This window comes from Strix uralensis, chromosome 4 (assembly GCF_047716275.1).
Source record: "Strix uralensis isolate ZFMK-TIS-50842 chromosome 4, bStrUra1, whole genome shotgun sequence".
Lineage (NCBI taxonomy): Eukaryota > Metazoa > Chordata > Aves > Strigiformes > Strigidae > Strix > Strix uralensis.
Window position 1 is genome coordinate 43,487,324 of NC_133975.1, and position 20,140 is coordinate 43,507,463.

The following is a 20,140-nucleotide window of genomic DNA, read 5'->3' on the forward strand; positions in this document are numbered from 1 at the left end:
TATGGTGAATATACACAGTATCATGCTTAAGAAAAAAAAAAGCATGTATATGTGGCAATTCCCTGGCAATTTAAGAAAAATTACTTCATATAGTTTTCTTCTTACATGCCATTAGACAATTGTTTTAATGTAATTCAATACAGTTTGTGGCTGCCTCCAGACAGCTGAGTAATGGTCAAAATATCAACAGCTGGCAAATGACTCCATGGGATTTTTCATTCTCAGGCAGCCTGTTCTTTGAAGGATTCAATCAGTATAAAGTCAAAATGTCCAAGAAAGAAGTACAGAGCAGGGAATTTGACAAACTGTGATGTTGGCTTTAAGTAATCTGACTAGCTATTAATTCACAAAGCAGTCTGGAGAGATTTGTGATGCAAACCGATTTTTGTCTAGACAGAAAAAGGAGTGCAAAACACATTAGAGTGGATAGAATGTACCCAAACAAAGTAGCACCCCCCACCCCCCACCCCTTGCTTCTTAATTTCTTAGCTGTGTGAGTTCATGGAACATTTTTCTTTTAAATCATTAGTACTGACCTAGCAAAGGATAACCAATGTTTTTGAACACTGTAAAATGTTTACTGATGGTTGGGCTTTGGTTCACAACCAGCAATTAAAGTCACACTACAACTTGTTAGAATTTACGTAAAATTCCATGGAAGTTGTACACTTGGAAAAATTTTTAGAAATCATGTCCATCTTTCAAAGTTCTGAATACTTATCTAACATAGGCATGTTGGTTTTCCTGTCAGTCTTGCACATGTATTTACCATCTGCACTGAATAGCAGTTGTGTGTTCACAAACCACAAACCAGTGCTGTACCTACATTTCTGGTACCCACCCAGCTTCCTGTTGTAGAAGTTTTAAGATCCTTCATGATATCCTAAAAAACAGTGTTACTTAACACCAGTTACTAATACACAAAACACTGCTCATCATTTATGCCAAAAGGAAATATTTACATTTTGCCTAAACTTTATTTACATTCCCTTTGCATACAGAGAGTCAATTCCTATACAAATAAGCCAGTAAGTGGACTGTCATTAATTTTAGTGGAGAGTAAGAGACTGCCTATTATTTAATAAAGTTTAGTAGGAATTGATGCATGCACAAATCTTACAGGGATAGCACTTTGCTCAGTGAATCCAGGGAGAACAAAATACCAAACTGAAACTTTTTCATAGGTTTAGGATAGCAGGAAAGTCCTTATGAATATATATTACAATAGAATTACAAGCATGAGAAAAAAGTCAGACCGCTGTCAGGCATTTACTACTGTTATGCCTAATAAACTGCAAAAATACAGATACCAAAACAGTATTTTGAGATGCCTTCCTATTCTTTCCTTGCCACCTACCTTGAGAGTGGTATAAGATATCTTGATATTAAATAACTTCTCTGTACCTGTGAAAACTCAAGAAATGCACCTTTCATGTAAGGATCCCTTCCCTAGTGTTCTTTAGAAGGCTTCAGGTATTCTTCTCCCAGGGTCTGCAAGTGAACCAGACATGGGAAGGACAGCATTCAGCACCATCAACATGATGGTGCAGGTGTGTGAGAGGGCTGGCAAGGTGATGATCTTTTTGGACTCACAATCCCACCTTCTATTTTCCATTTCAGGTAGTGGTTATGAAAGGAAATTAGCTTTGTGAACTATCATGAATATTCTTACTTACCCCACAGTAGCATCTGTCAGAAAGGCCATACAAACCTTGCAACTAACAATACTGAAAATTACTTTGTCCATGAAAAATAATCTAGCAAGAAGCATAATCTATGATTTCCTTTGTACTCAAATATTCGCACAGTGGTATTTGAACCTTTTGTCTCAAGCAAAGAAGTGCTTCTCCTTTCTACTAGATAACACTGCATTCCTACTCACATTATGTTGCCTAAAGTGGGTGAAGGGGTAAAAAAAGATTACCAAAAATAAGCAAACATTATTAACGATTATGAGTTTTGACAAAACAGTTTCTCATTAGATATTAAAAAGAAAAACCCTAAGATATGCTAGTAAATTTAGACTTCATAGAAACTTTTGTGTAAGATTTCAGTCCTTTCAGATACTTTCTATCATGTTAAAGGAGAGTGTGAATGCAGTTCAAGTGTTTTTGTAGAAAAGCAGCTCCTAGTAACAGCGAGCTAGATATACTAGGTACTATTCTCATAGCATTGGTAGATTAAATCTAGAAAAGATGTTACTACTTGGACAGGAAATAAGTTTCTCTGGGAAGGGAAAAAAGTCAACCCATTGTTCTGATTTTGTTTAAGATATCAAGAAAACAGCTAAGGTGGACTTATTTTATAATATATATTACAGGAGAATGTTCCAAGAAAGATACAAAATTGAACATATTTCAACACAAAACTATTCTTCTTTATTTCTTTTCTTATCTAAAGGCTTGATATGATATTGAAACTCTCCTCAAATTGTTTTGTACTGTAACTTACAATTTTTACACCTTAAAGTTTGGGTTATGATTATAAACTACCAATAGTCTATTGTTACCACTCAGACATGTTTTAATTCCTCATTAGAGGTTAACTTGGTTTTCCAGCACTCTTCTTTCCTTCACATGGCTCACATTTCAAGCCTCCATAAATCAAATCATTCAGTCATACGTATTCTGGGTATCAGCTGTTACTAGAGGTGATGATGCTGGATACCACAATTAATAATTTTAATTGTCAGGATACAGCATGCATGTGTGTGTGCACATGCACATACAAGTGTGTGTATATATATATGTATGATGATCATGAAGTAAGATAGGTATATAACAATTTTGTGAAGCAGTAAGAAAATTAGTGAATAATTGACAGAGAAAAGCAGAAGCTTTTCCCCTCTTCACCTCCTCTTCTTTCCATGAAAGTTAAGAGAAAGCTACATTTCTCCCAGGATTAACACTTCACTGCCTTTTCCTAGTCCATAGCCACATAGCCACACTGCTACTTTACAAACATCACTCAGCTGCTAAATCTGTTCTCCCTGCAGTCAAAGACTGACAGGGCAACCCTCAAAGTTTAAACACCCCCCATTGCTAAGGTACTTCAGTTCAGAAACACTCTTTGGAAATACCCAGGTCTTAGTTAGAAAACTTTTCTGTTTTATTTTTCTACTCCACAACTAAAACTTTCTCCAAATTCAAGCATATTCAAGCACAACCAGTCACCCTCTTAAAGCAAGACTCAGACCATGTCACTGTCTTATCTTCTACATGTTGTTTGATTTAGAAACATTAAAGAACAAACATTCTCAGTCTTTTAGCATCCGCTTACTATTCAACAAACTACCACAGCATATAATGAGAAAACAAAGCAGCCAGTGAAAACCTGTAGTTGGAAGAACACTTTCTTGCTGAAATCTAGGATTTTTATCTTGTGAATAGGCTAGAAAAATTCAGTGTGCCCTTGTTTTTGAGGATCAGGTTTTACTTGCATTTAAGACACTTCACATCTGCCAAGCTAGACTGGCAAAACTAGCATTTAGTGGTTGGGTATTGTGAAACTCTTATGAGTACAATTTGGGTAATGGAATTTTGTGGGATTTGTTCTTTTTCCTCAGTAGCATGCAAATTTCTCATTTTCTGAGAATGAAGTTTGCTTCAGAGTTCAAGATGTGACTCTCACCTTGCTGGTCTAAACAGAATTTACTGTTTAACTAATAAAGGAATTGATGTAAAGGACAGTGTAAAGTATGAAAGGTGTGATAAAGAAACATTGTCTTTAAGGGGGTTTCAGATTACCAATGCTCAGCAGAAATGCTTTTCTATTTATGGCTTCAGTACAAACTCAAAGAGCTAGTGAATCAAGAGATTATTTTTTCATATGAGCCTTACCAGGTTCAGTTGCAGATCGTGGCTCTGCATATCACATCATAAGGAGGGGAAAGAAACAAGAAAAATGGTGTTAAGAGATTACATTAATAAACAACAGTATACTGAGTGAACATATTATACTGAAATACCATAGATAAGCACAGAATCTGTGCAGACACATTACAAAATAAGAAAGACTTAAATTGTCTGTTGGTAGCACTAGTTCCATTATTAATTCTAGCTATTACAGTCACTGAAATGTGAGGAATAGAGGACTCTATCCAAAACTCAATCCTGACAGACTAATTTAAATATCTTTCCCCACCCCATATCAAAGGTAGCCATTTCAGATTATTGCCTTACTTTTTTGGAGAATTCTGAAGTCTGGAGAATCTTGAATTTCAACACCCTGTCGAAACCACTTAACGTGAATGGGAGGGGGTCCTCTGACCCTGCATTCCAATACCACGACTTGTCCCTCAGATGCTGTGGAATTTTGTAGCTCCTGAAATATAACAATCACAATTCAAATGAACCGGAAGCATTTTACATTTTAAAATATAGTCTTTTATTTTCTTTGAATTTCAACTTTATTTTATCATGTCATTACAGTTTTGCAATAGACATTTTCTGAGAGCTGTATTTTCACTCCGATTAAATTTAATATATCAGCTATATAGTTAAAAATGACTGAATAGGTTATTTTCAAATACATTCTTAATAAGACCAAAGATGGAAAAGGTGTAAAAGTATTTAATTCCTCAGACCAGCACAAGGAGATAGTTGCAGTCTGACCTTTCATTTTTCATCCCTCTTCCACAAAGTCAAATGAAAATTCTACAACTAGCTACACATTGATTGACTTGGTTCTGAGAGAGTAGCTGTGCTGCTTTCAGGTCAATCTCTAGAATGTGGAGTTGCTTTTCCTCTGAGCCATTTATAACCAACCAGGCAAAACTAGATGACACAAATATGATTAGGATATATTAGCTTGCATATGGACAGCTTCTGAGACAGTATTACAGCTGTAATAAATTCCTATATACATCTGAAAAAATTCAGGGATTCTAAACCTTTGATGAAGAACTACAGTGAGAGAGGAAAAGCACAGTACTTTAAGTAACAGAATTGACAGGAGACAACCACTATTTTTGGCTTTGTTATCGATCTTAAGATTATAAATCAAAGAGTCTTTTTAACCATTCTGGCTGTCTCATTTCCTTTCCAGATTATTAATAAAGTTTTAGGCCTTGATGCAGCAAAATACTGAAGTTAGGTCTAAAATAAGAGTTATCCCTAGTTATTATTCATAGATTTCTACCTAATCAAATATGTAAGAATTTTGTTACATGGAAACCTAAAAATCTCTGGGTTGTTCCCTGAAGTTTGTATAGAAAGAAATTTCTGTCAAAAAGCTGGATAAGTATATTTTTTTGTTGTTCCTATCCAGTTAATTTCTTCTAGAATTAAAGTTATTTTGATTTGGTATGTCCCAACCGGCTTAAACCAGTTAATATTGGATTTCAGGGACAAGAGATAATGAGGACTGGGAAGGAACAAGGGACTTTTGATTACTTTGGTAGTTTCTGAATGAGGGTTGGATTTGTCCTATTTCTCACTCTTACTGAGAAGTTGCCTGCCTCCCTACCTTGCACTAACCACATTCTCTTAACTGCTGCACCTCCACTATTCACTCTCCTGTGATACCTGCAGTATCAGTGCAGAATTCTGAGGTGCAGAATCAGACCTTTCCTGACATGAGAAAGGGATATGATGGAACCAGGCCAGACAGTTGTGGAGAACAGGGCTTACCCTTACTTATCTCTAGGCAAAACTACTTGCTGTTCCATATTAGCTTTTAGTCAACTGTTTTTCTGAAGTAATAACCAGAACTACCTTCTTTTCTTAATTTTGACTTCAACAAATGGTGATTAAATAATAGTTACTGTTATGGAAATGATGGTTTGAAGGCAAAATGAAAATAATATTTTCAATTAAAGTTGTATTTTAGAGATTAGGGAAATATGCTGTCCTTTTTGTTGTTACCTAATTCCCAGTTCTAAAGTTTCATTTGGGATGAATGTGAAGATAAATATTGACTTAAATAATTACTTAAGAATTACTGAATAAAAGTTTCCCTTCTAGCAAGAACTTACATTTTACAAGACATCCCAATGAAGAATAGCTGAACTGCTTTTTAAACTAACAAACCTGATAGATTTTTTCTAAAACAAAGTAAAAAAGCCTCCATTATTTGTTCTTGTCAGTAGATAAATTATTGTGAATGAGGCTTTATCATTACTATGATGTTTAATTGCTGCCTACCTTGTTTTATCTTACAAAGATTTGTCAGTGGAGGACAGTCATGGGCATAAGACAAACACATGCAGAATATTCATGTATAATTCCACTAGTGATTTAGGGTAGAAGGCATAAGAACTTCATTGTTGCAGTGGAAAAATACTTTCTTAGGAAGTCATTAATACTGAAAAGCATAATGAAAACTGTAAAAGTTATAACATGATCAAACATGCCTGCATTAAGATATATAATTTTGATACTTCCTTCTGGACTACACGAGTATAATAAAAAAATCATGACAGATAAAATGTACCTTTGTAAAAATGGGTGCAGAATAGATAGGCTTAGGTCCATCTACACGGTGCAGGTATGAAGTAGGGCTTTGAACCTGCAAAGCAATGCAACAGTGCTATAAAATGGAAAGAATATTGGTTTCAATAATATGGCCTGCATATATCTATGCAATAATGTCAACTCTCAAATGCACAGTCTTATTATGGTGTTCTTGTTCTAGCACGCTTCTTGAGTGACATCATTTCACATCTGTTATATTTCTGAAATCAAAATGCAAGCTTTAGAGGCTTCTGTACTTCCCGTGAGAATTTTGTATCCAACTGCCTTTGCCTTGAAGTATTTCAAGAGTTTGACTCCTGTTAATATCATTCAAGTAAGCCTGAAGCATTTTTGCATCTCCTGTTATTACATCCCTTGACTGATGCAGTAATAAATAAATCCAGGTACCTAAAAGCTTATCAAGGTTAGCCAAAAGAAGGAAGAAGAATTTACCATGTACAGTCTAACAGAGATTTTTGGTTTATTTGTATTTTATGATTTATATGAAAACTCTAAGTCATCCACAGTGGCATTAAAACTTAGCATAAACTAATGAACATTGATTTTCTACATTTAAGTTCTAGTAAAATTTAATTTGCTCTAGAAGGCCCAGAGAAATTACAGCAATATTTAATTTAATAACAAAATTTAAAAATTTCACTAAAAAGTATGGTAGGTATTCACTCGTACTACATTCTTTTGGAATTGGACCAAGTTCTATTATGTGATACACTCTGTAATTTTCATCATCACCATATCTGTCAGCTGCTCACATGCTTTGTTGATACACACTGTGTAAGAATCCATATGTATATTTACTTTTATGCCCCATTCACTAGACATATACTTAAGTTTTTAAAATCATAATTTGTAACATAATAATGTTTTAGTTTATAGTTCAATAATATAATTCTTCAAAATGACAGAGTTTTTCAGGACTTACAAATTTTGAAATAAAATTTAAAATACATCTACTAATTTAAAAATTGGTGTCTAAATATACCTGCTGACTGGGAACAGAGATAGGTTGAATCACAGCTGTGGTGACTCCAGACTTTGGTGTAGAAGATCCTATTGTCAAGGAAACAGAGGTGGTTTTCTTTTGGGCCCTGAAAAAAAATAAAACAGCAAGCACTTTATAAGATCTGAAATCAGAATATGTTAGTTTGTAACTGATAAGCCACCTTGCATTTTCTACATCTTTAAATATGTCATTACCAGCTGAAAAGATCAACATTGGAGAAAGCTTGAGTAGAACACAATTGTTGGCTATTTTACACATTCACACCCCTTAAAAAGTATTGATTTAAGATACAAACTAAAATGTATTTTGTTTCTTTAATTGTAGGCCTCTGCATGGTTTTTTTGGAGGTACAGGGCTGAGTGATTACAAATGAAGACTTGGTTAACTCAAAGTTACTCCTGAATATGAAAAGTTGGTATCAACAAAAGAGTTTTCAGGGCAGGGTCAGACTTCTTCGACAGAACAGGCACATTAATACAATCTACAATTATAATACTATACATTTACATCACATGAGAGAAGAAGAAAAGACAAGACATACACAACTGTACCCCAGATGCTTATCCAAATCTAAAACTACCAAAGATTTTCCAGTGCCCCTTATTAAGAATATTTGCACAGCATTGGATCTACTTTGCACACTTACTGTGGCATAGCTCCAGATTTTGATTTGAAAATTAAACTTTCACTCTCTGAATCTGTGGAACTGGCACCTGGAAAAGAAAGTATTTTCAATAATCTCATATCCTTTCACTGATTTATTTAATGTTTACATTCCAAAGAAAAAACTGTGCTACTTTTGCATTTCACTTCAAGAGCTGAGAACTCTGTAATAAACTACTGCAGTTTTTCTTATCTGATAAAAGATTGTAACTATGTACTTTAGACAGTTACAGAAATCATAACCATATCAATTTAATTGCAAACTGTTTTCCCTAGGCTCTTAGCTGTCTTCCTTCAAATCGAAGCAAACATGGCCAAAAAAGAAAAAAAGATGCTAACTACTACTACTACTACTCTACTGGATTTTTACTTGAATGTTAAAACTTAAAGCTTAAGAAAACACATGGCTTATAAACAGATAACAAATCTTCAACCTTAAGTAAGAGCAACTCAGTATAGCAAGACATTTTCAGACTAAACTTGCTATCCACGATCTCCACAGTTCAGACTATTTATATTAACCTACACATAACATTGATGTACGGGTATTTCTTGCCAGTGGAAGTCTTGATATAATGTATGTGTTTGGCAGTGCCCCGAACTCACTTGAAAAAAATACAAAAACATTTATTCCCTTTGTCTTAATTTTTCCTAAGAACAGGTACTTCACACACCATTTATTCCAGACATTTTTGCAGTACATACTGCAAAGGATCAAAGGATCTATGCATACATATGCATAGGTGTATTCGTAATACAAATCATAAGCAATTCATAATCAATATGCATAGTGTAAACATTCCCATGAAAAAGGCTTGGACTGAGGCACCTGAGTACCCTATTTATTTACAAAGTTTAGACTACAAAAATCAAAGCAACAAGTGGCACAGAAAGGTAAGAAGAGAGAAGCAATGTCAACTGAGTGAAGTGGATCTACATGAAAGTATTTTTCTTGAGCAAAGGATAATCAGGTCTTGTGTGGCTGGGCCTGCTGCACAGAAGAAAGTATGAGGCATCAGTGTCATCAAGACTATTAATGTACAAAGCAATTCTTGTTTGATAATCTGGTTTCCTTAAAGATTACGGGTAGGAGACTAATGACTTGTACAATTCTCTCAAAGTTGTATGTTGTAAAACTTCAAGATAGCACTTCTGCATAGTAAGACTTTGCCAGATGTCAAAAAAAAAATTGTTTTATTCACTGTATCTCTCTACCTAGCTGTTTATTTATAGTGTTATAACTTCACACAGTATTATGTATTTCTACTATAACTGAGTATTTCTGAAATCATGTTTAGTTCTGTAAAGAAAAATCTTACTAGAATTCGTAACATTCAGAAAAGTCTTGGGGATTTTGCTATTATATCCCAATGTGGGATAACAAGGTTCTGAGAATAAAAAACATAATGAAAGAAACTATAAATGCACATCTGTCATCATTTAGCTAATTTATAGTGAAAAGTTTATTGCTTTGTTAATCAAAAGCTATTTAATCATTTTGGTATGCTATTATTCAGATTTGTTATGAGTATTTGTTATATTAATATATTTTATGCTTTCAATTAACCATTTAAATTATTTTTAATGAGTTACAAAACTGGTAAAAGAATGCATATTACCAAAATGTTTGAAAGATACATGAATTAAAATAAAAATCAGTATTCAATTAATATAAACTAAAAAAAAAATTTAATAATTTAACTCATGGTCAAGTTATTAACTTTCCTCAGAGAATTATGACTGATTTTGAAGACAAGAAATATTTTGACAATTATTAGCAGTTAATTCTGGACAAAACCAATATGACTGACTTTTAACTTAAATTAAAGTCAGTGTACTAAATATGAAGAGTTATAATACCTTTACACATGACTGAAGAAGACTCATTTGGGGCAGCCACATTTATTTGCACTGCAAGGAAGTTCAGAACTGAGGCAGGGATTACTGCTATCATGAAAATCATTATTGGTATCATCAGTCATATCTTTGATTTACGGAGGGTACTACATAAATGATAAACATATGCCAAAAATTCTACTTGTTCCTCCTTTTCCATTCTTTATCTTACTTGTACCTAAATAAATAGCAATCTACCCACCAATTCTTGGGGTGTACCTTGAAATATGTGAGTTAATATGATGTGATGTTCAAAATGTGTTGCACTATAGGGAAGCAGAGGAGCACCATAAAAATACCACCAAACCAAATGTAATCTTAACATACAGAATGAAAAGTAAACTTCAGCTTAGTTATTTTTTCCTGTATGGATCAAATATCTTATTATCTCACCCCTTACCTTCAATGAATATTTCAGCTGATGTACTATCTGAACCAATGGAATTTGAAGCCAGACAAGTATAACGTCCAGTATCGTCTTCAAAGGCTTCTGCTATAATTAGTGAATGAAGTCCTCCACTTCCAGAACGGATCTGAATGTCAGGGGAATTCTGGAGTTCTTTTCCTTCACAGAACCATCTGCAGCCCACACACATTTAGCAAGACAAAGGAAAAAAGAACATAAAAGATTGGTTCAGGCTCATCGCACACAAGAAGACATTACACTCTGCTGCAAAAATCTAAATTGCTACTGAAATCAGCAAATGGTGCTTTGAAGTGTTTAATGGCATTCAAAAAGAAATAACTTGCTGGAATAAGCTTTGTCTAAAAGGCAGCGAGACATTTCTGAATGCTAAGAAAACTACACATCTACAATTTAAAACTATTCCCTGTTCTCTTTTGGTATAATTAATGCTTTCTGCATATCTTATATACGGGCTTGCTTTGACCACAGTCTAATACATTTCAATTTAACTTGCTACTCCGTTCTTCCTAATACTCACCAATTCTCCACACAGGGTGTTTGATTTTTGTCGATCATGCCCAGTCAACCTAATATAATCCCATGTTACATGTTCCATATGACTAAACTTTAAATCAGTTTACTCTTGTCTCAGATCAGGAACATAAACTGGTTTTCTAGCCCTGGATTTTTATGTATGTATATATGTTCCACTACCCCAACAAAAGCGCTGGGTTTAGGTACAGGCAAAACAGACACTTATCTGGAGTGACTTACTACTAGGTAAAAACACAATCTATTTTGTTTATGTCAGGTCAGTCAAGCATTTTCCAATGCAGGCTGGCTGAAGAGCTAGTCCAAGTTTTCAGTCTGCATTGCTGCCAGGAAGGTACCAACTCCCATCTTTTTTGATTCCCTTGTATCAAATAGCCCTATTCTCATAGGCTACTCCCCAATTTATCCGTATGTCTAGCAGCCCAGCAAGTATGAGAAGTGGATAATTCTTTTTCTTACAGGGACTGCTATGCATTTTTGTGATGGATGGTAGATTGGTGAGTCACTAAAGGAAAAACATTAGGGAACAGCCTTCCTTCTGTTCTTGAATTTTCACTACGTCCTGAAAAAAATTTTGCCAAGTCTTTCTGAGCTTGTTATTCCTGCTCCAGTCCTACAAACTCACTCTGATGTTTACCACTCTTACTTCCTTTCCTCTCATCCCATAATCCTAATCTGTGTTTTCCCATGTTCTCTCTCTGTCCTCCTTTCCCTCTTCTTCCTCTGCCACCCCAAAATTCAAATCTTGCTGTGGTAAGGATGAAGATAAAATGGGTACTTCTTCACAGCAAGCTTCAAAAGTGATCTTTCATTCTCTTCCCTGCCCACTTTTAGTTTCCTACTGTAGTAAAGATATTTTAAATAAATAAATAAATATAACCAAAGAAATTTATGGAGAGTCAATTCAACCTGAAAGATTATGGTATTTTCAAAAATAATTTTTAAAGACTTCAAGTCTTCCACCAAAAAAATTTAATATTTTTCCTTTAGTTTGTACATCTTTATGAGAGAATTTTTGCAGTTACGTTCCAGTAATACTTTGGAATTAAACTTTTTCTTTTCTTCCCTATCAGATGACTTTTCCCTGCCCCCCAAAAATAAAAGTGACCCCAAGGAGTTACAGAACCTCCTACGCCTATTTAGGAAAAGCATGCAGCACTACAGGATGACAGATACCACACAATAACAATCAGCGAGGAGTCTTTGGAAATTAACTCCCTCATTTTTACTTTTTTTTCCTTCTTAGTAAATTGCATGTAATTAACAGAAATAAAAAATGTTACAAAACCTTCTTCTGAAAATATTAGATTGTAAAAACTTGAAATTTCATGCTTATTTCAGAATGCACAGCTAAGAAACCTAACAGATTTACACATAAGAGAATTCCCCTTATTAACACCCAGAACTGTGGGCAAGCCCTCTGTGTTTATGAACAATAGATCTTTTGTTCCTGAAGGTGAAAAAATGTTGATAGTGGCATTAAAACCATATGTAATTGCCTTCTGTAATTAAAAGACTAACAAGTTCCTTTTCTGTCTTCTGTTTTGCCCAGACAGTGCACACAGTATCATTTTTGGAAGGAACTAACAAACTGTCATTTGTTTACTCAGTAGACCCCTTTGGCCTACTTTTACAACTATTGGGCTTGGAGACAAATCTATTCTGTCAGCCTGACTGCCAAAATTAACATTTCGCTTCCCCCTCTTCCCCTCCTTTCCTCTCTTGTCACAAGTTCTCTCTTCTCCCAGTGTGAGGACCTCTGCTACTATTTCTGCTTATTAGACCTTCAGAGTCCTAACCTCTGTGCAGCTTTTCCTAAGTTACATTTTAAACGATATGCACAAGAGAGAGGTTAATTCAATTTCTAGACAATCACAGACAAGAGCCTGTAATATGAGGCTCTACTTAACCATTAGTTCTATTTTTCTTTCCTTTCCAGAAACATCCTGCAAAGGAAAACCTTTCCTTCAAGCCTAATTATTTTCTCAGATAGATCCCATGCAAATTGTACGGTTTTCTACTGTCTCCAAAATTCCATGCTCATGAAACATTTAAGAAACTGTGATAAGCATATGAACCTGAAATAAAAAATCCATGTATATTTTTTCGTCAGATGACATTTAATTAGCAAACTGGTCTTTTGGGAGGACAAATTCTATACTGTCCCTTGATTCATGCAGTCACACAGTCAGCCTCAAGTAGTGGGAGCTATTCCTCAACACTGGTTGGGACTGAGACTCATTGCATCACATCAGTGACATACCACTGAAAACGAGTCCTGACCTGCTACATCAGACGTTGTCTGCCACAGAGGAAAACACGTAAGTAAGCAATTCAATACAAAATTACCTCAACCATCATTAAGGTGATGTTTGATGAATGGGAAACAGGCCTGGTGTGGAATGGCATTGTTTATTGTGGAAAGAAGAATTCACCTTCACGATGGGCAAGAGCAGAGTTATTTGAAATGAAGAACACTGGAATAGACTTAGTTATATTCTCTTTCCTTTTCTAATTGTATTTTTTTTCTTTTCTATCTATATGTTGACAAAAGAAGAGGATTACTTAACATGAATTTCCTTTGGAGATTACATCAAAATTAAGTGAATGAGAAAATACTCAACTGAAATACTTATCCTGTAATAACTTGCTAGTTGCCAGTTCAGTTCAAGAGAGTTTGTGAGTTAAAAAAAGGGTCAGCTAATAAAAATAAATGAAGTATTTTTTCCCCAAACACAGACTGAATTCTAGTTTTCCATCTTTTATGTAGTATGGGCTATTATAGAGCTTAAAAATGCTACCAGGCCCCATCAGCCTTACTGCCATTACACTTGGAATAGTCATGGTAAGAGGATTTTCTGCTCCTAAGAACTGAAAAAGATTCAAGGACACATCTTTGAAGCGTTCTCTCTTTCTGCAGAGGGATCACCAAAGCAAGTAACAAATCACTATCAAAGGCAGACTGAGCCAAAGAAACCGGAAGGGCTCATGCCTAGACACAGAAAAACAGCCACAAGACAATTCCAGCTTTAGGCTAACTAGGGCAACATTAACTGATGTCCAGTCTATTCCAGCCTACCGATCCTCTTGGGGATAAGAGGATTACTATCTAGCTGTGAGAAGGCAATAACGCTTCTGGAGAACCAAAATACCCCAAACCAAACCAAAATTAGAAGACACTCAAAGTAACACAAAGGAGTAAATGTACTGCAGATGCCTTATGAAAAAGAGAATTCCCCGTATAGAGAACATTGGTTTAAAAAGCCATCTATTTCACAGGTTCTGGATACCAAGTACAAAAATTATCTACTTATTTCCCTATCCCTTTGTTGCAGGTTCTCAATATTGTATAAAGTGTGCAGCTAGAAACAAAACAGGCAGAGAGACCAACAAAAGGATTTGCATATGTGCGTACATATCAGTCCACAGAATAAGAACTCAAGCTTGCATCCTAGGCGCGCTCCTACAGGCCATGCTAGCATTCATGCAAATTTGTAGAGAACTGTCCCCTTGCAAGAGAGCATAAACTACTGTAAGATGTCAGGTGGCAAAAAAAAATTCAAATAAAAGGAATATACATTTTATGTAACTGGAATTATTTTTATTAGTCATTAAGTATCTTGCCAAACGTCAAATTACACTGAATTTCTCTGTTCCTTCCTACCTTCTTCTTCATTCTCTTTCCTCCATTTCTCTTCCTGCATGCATTTCCACTGTACCACTCTTTTGCCTTGCCTTTTCTCCAACTAAGCTTAGTTTTCACCTACACTATATGTACTGTATGTTAAAACGATAGCAATTAAGTATTTAATGCAGACACTGAAACACAATCACTAGACTGGAAAGTCAATACTCCAAGGAAGCAAACCAGAGGTATTTTGGTAGCAGGGGAACAATGATTAAAATATTCGCTTTTCACGCTTCAAAGCCTACTTTGCTTTTCCACTGGCTACATTATTGTATGACAGCAAAACTAGAACGGCAAACAAAAAAAGACAGTCAAATGCCAGGTGAGCAGCGGTTCATGCACACTGACATCAAGTAGTAATTCACATAATAGTCTTTCTTTTTCACTCTTCTTTTCTTTATGCCCTCACAACTCTTCATGCATGGAAATACATAGGAACACGTGTGTCTGGGATTTTAATGACTGTGAACAAAATATAAACAGAGTTGAACAGTACACTGACTGAGTAAGCACCAGGGCCTTAAGAAAAACAGTTCAAGGTTCTCTCTAATGCATAATCCTGCTGGAACTTGTGTTTTTTGAGAGTCACTGAGGAATAGAGACGTTTTCCTTTCTGCAGACTCTTAAAAGTTAATTTAAAATGGCAGCTGAAGTGAAAATTTAAGATTTAGCCTTAGGGAAGAATTATAATAGGGAGCTCTGACCACTACAAAAAGTGCAGAGAGATAAGTTGTAAATTAAAAAGTAATTTTATCCTTAGTGGTGTTAAGTATGTCCAGCAAGAAAAGTTAAAATTAAATACTCTGACATTCCTGTACTGGCAGAGTCAGTGTTTCCACCACAATACTGCGTAACTTCCATTTTGTTTTTACTCCATTGCAGTTAAGCAGTCCAACAATTCCAGGCTGTAAGACATTACTACTTAAAGAATTTAACTTCATTTTTAAAAGAAATCAACTTTGTCATATAAGATTTAGAGTACACTGCAGTAATCAGATTATTCAGATGCTTATGTTCTTTGCACACTGCTCAATTTTTGTGCAATATACAATCTTATTATTTGTATAGGCAATTCATAAAAGAGTTACCAATAACAACATACAGACTTTAAATATTTATATTTTGTAATCTTAAAAGACAATTAAGATCTAAATATAGATGCTGGCGCTTTGCCTGAATCTCCAGTTAAGCAATTAGAAAAATGGCTCTATATACTGAAAACCACAGAAGCCAATTTTATAATAAAAAGTGTGTTACATCATAAACAGTATACATTATACACTTATCCGGAATTTAACTGATTCTTCAGGTGTTGCACAATGTTTTCCAAGCTCTCCGAAATTTCAGTGAGGACTTCACATCCAGATGAGTAAATTGCATGATTAGGTACTTGGGGACCAAAACCTCCCTCACAAAGTGTAAAAAAAATGGCAAGAGAATACCAAAATGGCTGTATTTTCAAGACATTTGTCAACATTTCAGCCTACCATTTCCTACAAGTTAATTCTGCTCCCTCTGAAGTCAAGCTTTGCATAATGGTCTGTGCAAGGATGCAGAGAGGGGGTGCAGAAGGTAACAGATGTGATCAGTTGAACCACGAGTTACAAAGGTTCCAAGAACGGTGAGCAATGGCCTCTGTCGCTGTTTGCAGGCTCTAGTGACTCCAAAGATAATTTTTTTAGCTTATTCCTGTCATTAGGAAAACTCTTTCCTTACATTCCTGTGTACATTTTCCAAGTCTCTTTCTGTTCACTTTACTTGTGAGGCAAGGATTCTTCTCTGCTTCAGCATTTCGGCTGAGGACGTAAACTGAAAGTTAGCTTGAGCTTTTGACAGCTCCAGACAAGATATTTGGAGTTACAGCAGTGATCCTGCCTGTAGCTCATATCATTCTCTCTGAGTACTGCAGTGTTCCACAGCCTTACATAGCTGGGTACAGTTAATTACAAAAGAAAAACAGTATTGCCAGACTTGATTAAAAACTGATTGTTCTGTCTTAAAATCACAGTATTATCTTAAAAGTTCTTAAAATATTTTTAAGACTGTATCTTGTCTCTATCTTTGCAATTGTTGGCCTCACTTCATAGCTTTTAAGTATAGGGGCTTTTAAAAATATATTTATGATGGTGGCTTTTAATTACCTGAATGATAGAGACATTCACGCAAGAAGAAACAAAATTGATGCTAGAAAGTATGAAAATTGAACACAACATTAAACAAAATAAAGATTTATAACTGTCTAACTTGCCATTCATGAAATCTTTTAGGGAACACTTTTTTTTAGTTTTTAGATTAAAACGATTTTAAATCATTTGCTTGACAGTTACCTTTGCTTATTTTGCATTTCTCTGGCAGTGGTATAATGCATGACACTCATTTCAACTGTTATTGCTAATTATTCTTAGGCACAATAAGAATTTTTGCCACAAAATTTAGTTTTCTGAAGTTACTGAACTTACTGAAATTTACCCCTGCTACAAATTTACTACTGAGGCAACTACCTCCTATTTCCTAAGACTTTACCTCAGCTTTTTGTTACAAGATATTTTTGACAGAGCATCCTAGTCAAAACAATTGTGCGCATCAAAACATGAGGTAAATGAGTAAAGATATTTGCAATAGTGATTACATGTCTTGGTAATTCTCCACTGAATTAAAGGTTTAGGACAAATTTGTCCTGAAATAGAAATCCTTATTTTTTTCTTTTTTTAAAAGGAATGCTTACAGCTCTGTTTAGATTTTTTTTTTTTTTTTTTTTTTTTTTGAGACAGAGTCTTAAAGATGTGGCCTTGGTGTGGGAGCAGTATAAACAGTAATTTAAATAAATAAATGGATTTTTTTGTTAACATTTATTATAATTTGACTATGTACTATGGAAAGTTATAGAGAAGAATAAGTTAATAAAGAGAACCATTCTAATTTAGTAAAATTTCATTGTTATAAATTGCATGTCTCTGTTAATCCTGCATTCTTACAAAATTCTAGAAGATATGCATGATTGATGCAGTAATGAAATATCTGGATGTAAAGGAAAAAATGGTGTGATTTAAAGAACAAAACTGAATTACATTCCATGCTTATAATGAAGAAGTCTAATGCTAATTTCTTCTTCATAGAAACCAGAGATGGTGTATCATATAGAGAAGAGGTACCTGCTGTACGATTTATTTGGATATGTAATCCAAAGCCATTTATTTGTGATTAATAAACATCTCTGTCATAACAGACTGTGCAGGAGGTTAAGGTAAGCATCTAGTAACTTTCTTGCTGAACAGGCTTCAAAGCCTCATAGTTACATTTATGACATACAGCAAAGAAACCAGGGAAGTGACTTGCTGTTGACAGTACTGTGGTGGAGGGGCAAATGGTATTACACAAATGCATCCAATGGCATCCAAATGAGATACATTTCAGGTAAACCTGTTTCATCATGCAGAACAAAGGCATCTGTGCAGCTGTATGTATTCAATAAGAACAGCAAGGAGATCATATTTCTTTAATTGGCCAAAAAGCAGTCAATATTAAAGGAAAAATCTGTATGTTTTCTTCTCTAACCAAAATGAACAAATATCTTATGCCTATAAAGTAATTTCATCTAAAAAAATATTGCTTATGTTACATATGTAACATTCATGTATGAAATAACGGACTGCTGAACTGTATGTCGAATAACACTTTCTGTCTCTGAAGTTCAAGGTTTAAATCCTACCTCATATCCTATTTTGATTTATCTTTGCCCTTTGTTCCAACAGATGTATCTTTTTTCCTTATCTTTTTCTGCCACCAAAAAACAAAGTACCTTATTACTCTTGATCCTAACTGCATGTTTTCTGAAGACAAAAGCATTGACAAGGTCTAGGTGTAACCCATAGATTTCACAAAATTTCAAAAACCTTACACAGAACTTTCTTTTCTGTATTTGGGCACAAGCCCGTGCTATAAATGTGTCCCTTTCAGAAGCAGTAATTTAACTGACAAATAGATGTGGATAGCCAATTCAGTTCATTCTAGATTTGGGTAATCATCAGATCAAGAAAGAGAGAAAGTACTGTGCAATTTAAGGACCAATTATGTACTGCAAACTGCAAACCACCTTTTACAACAAGCATGTTGATTATTTGCCACACAGCGTTAGTTATTTAAAAATAACAATGCCTTCTCATTTCATTGAGTAACTTCTATAACTAGTGAAGTTGGGCAAATATAAATGTCCATGTTCATATATGTAAATAAAAAGCATGAATAATTTATATGCAATTTAAGATACTGAGGTTTCCACACTTTCATCTGTAAGATATTTTTGAGGGCTGTTGGACTCACTATATAGCTGCAGGTTAATTTAATGGGATTCTTTACAGTAGTCATTTTCTTCAGAAAAATTCAGAAATCTTATTGCAGAGCAAATGATTAACAACATTTAATGTAACAATTTCCCTGCATAATTTCTTGGACAGTTTCTTCACACTTTACTATTTTCTGGAGCATTATTTTGTACCTGACATCTTCAAGTCTATAGGAAGATATTTTATATAATCTTCTGTTTGACAAAGCTTGAGTTCCTGGCACATATGGGTACTGCCACCACTTACAACTCAACTATACATCGGAGGTATTTTTCCTAAAGTGGCTTTTGAGATGAAGTGCAGTCTGTGCAAAGATGGCTAGAGCTTTTTTGCAGGTACCTAAGAAATAACTCTGCTGCCTTACAGGTTAGCCAGCCTGAGGAAGGATAAATTGGAACAATCAAAGGGAAAACTACTGTTCTCCTCAAAAGTCAGAGTAGGCACCTTCTGGCACAACTGCAGAGTCAAAAGAACTCTTTGCTCCACTACAATTACAGTTCTGTATTTCAGTAATGAAAGCAATCACTCAACAACTTGGATGGCTGCACTTGACAATATGTAATTTTTTCAAGCTCTCGTTACGTGTTGAAATTGAAATAAATTTCCTTCAGAACAAAGACGATACTGCCTCTCAACAAAATACCCTCAACTTCAGGAGGCTAGAACTGTTAAAGGCCAAGATTGAAAAATCTCTTCCCTTCACTTAAAAATTATTTTCCTCAGATATAAGACCCCAAAATTAAATTATAAAAGTCTGCAAATATCAGAGGGAAAAAAAAAGAGATTGGATTGGAAATAGCAGCAAGCTCCACTAACCCAACAGTTACTTATATATATTTGTTATATACATTATATATATGTGTGTGTGTTTTCTCCATATCATTAAATATGAGATATGGCAAAATGATTAAATAATTGCAAATTCCCACTTGTTCTTAGCCCCCAAATTACACCACTTAGGTTTGTACAATGGTAGTTTCATAAATACAGTAGTAAAACCATCTGTAATCTCTCTGGGTTTCGGAGTTTAAAAAAAAAAGAAAAAAAGAAAAAAAGAAAAAAATCAAAACCTGTAAATACTAATGGATCATAATCTGGTCTGCAATTTGCAAAATT

At 34.7% G+C, this 20,140-nt stretch overlaps 1 protein-coding gene across 5 annotated transcripts in view; it reads right to left on the minus strand.

Annotated features, from left to right (window-relative positions):
- PALLD (palladin, cytoskeletal associated protein) overlaps positions 1 to 20,140 on the minus strand; it is a 206,956-nt gene that overhangs the window by 123,676 nt on the left and 63,140 nt on the right. For all 5 annotated transcript variants that reach the window (XM_074866506.1, XM_074866505.1, XM_074866503.1 and 2 more), the window contains exons 3-8: positions 10,436 to 10,614; positions 8,123 to 8,189; positions 7,456 to 7,561; positions 6,433 to 6,507; positions 4,182 to 4,323; positions 3,840 to 3,863 (exon numbers count right to left, since the gene is read on the minus strand). In XM_074866506.1, coding sequence (XP_074722607.1) covers positions 3,840 to 3,863; positions 4,182 to 4,323; positions 6,433 to 6,507; positions 7,456 to 7,561; positions 8,123 to 8,189; positions 10,436 to 10,614 — 593 coding nt within the window. The remainder of the gene's footprint in view (positions 1 to 3,839; positions 3,864 to 4,181; positions 4,324 to 6,432; positions 6,508 to 7,455; positions 7,562 to 8,122; positions 8,190 to 10,435; positions 10,615 to 20,140) is intronic.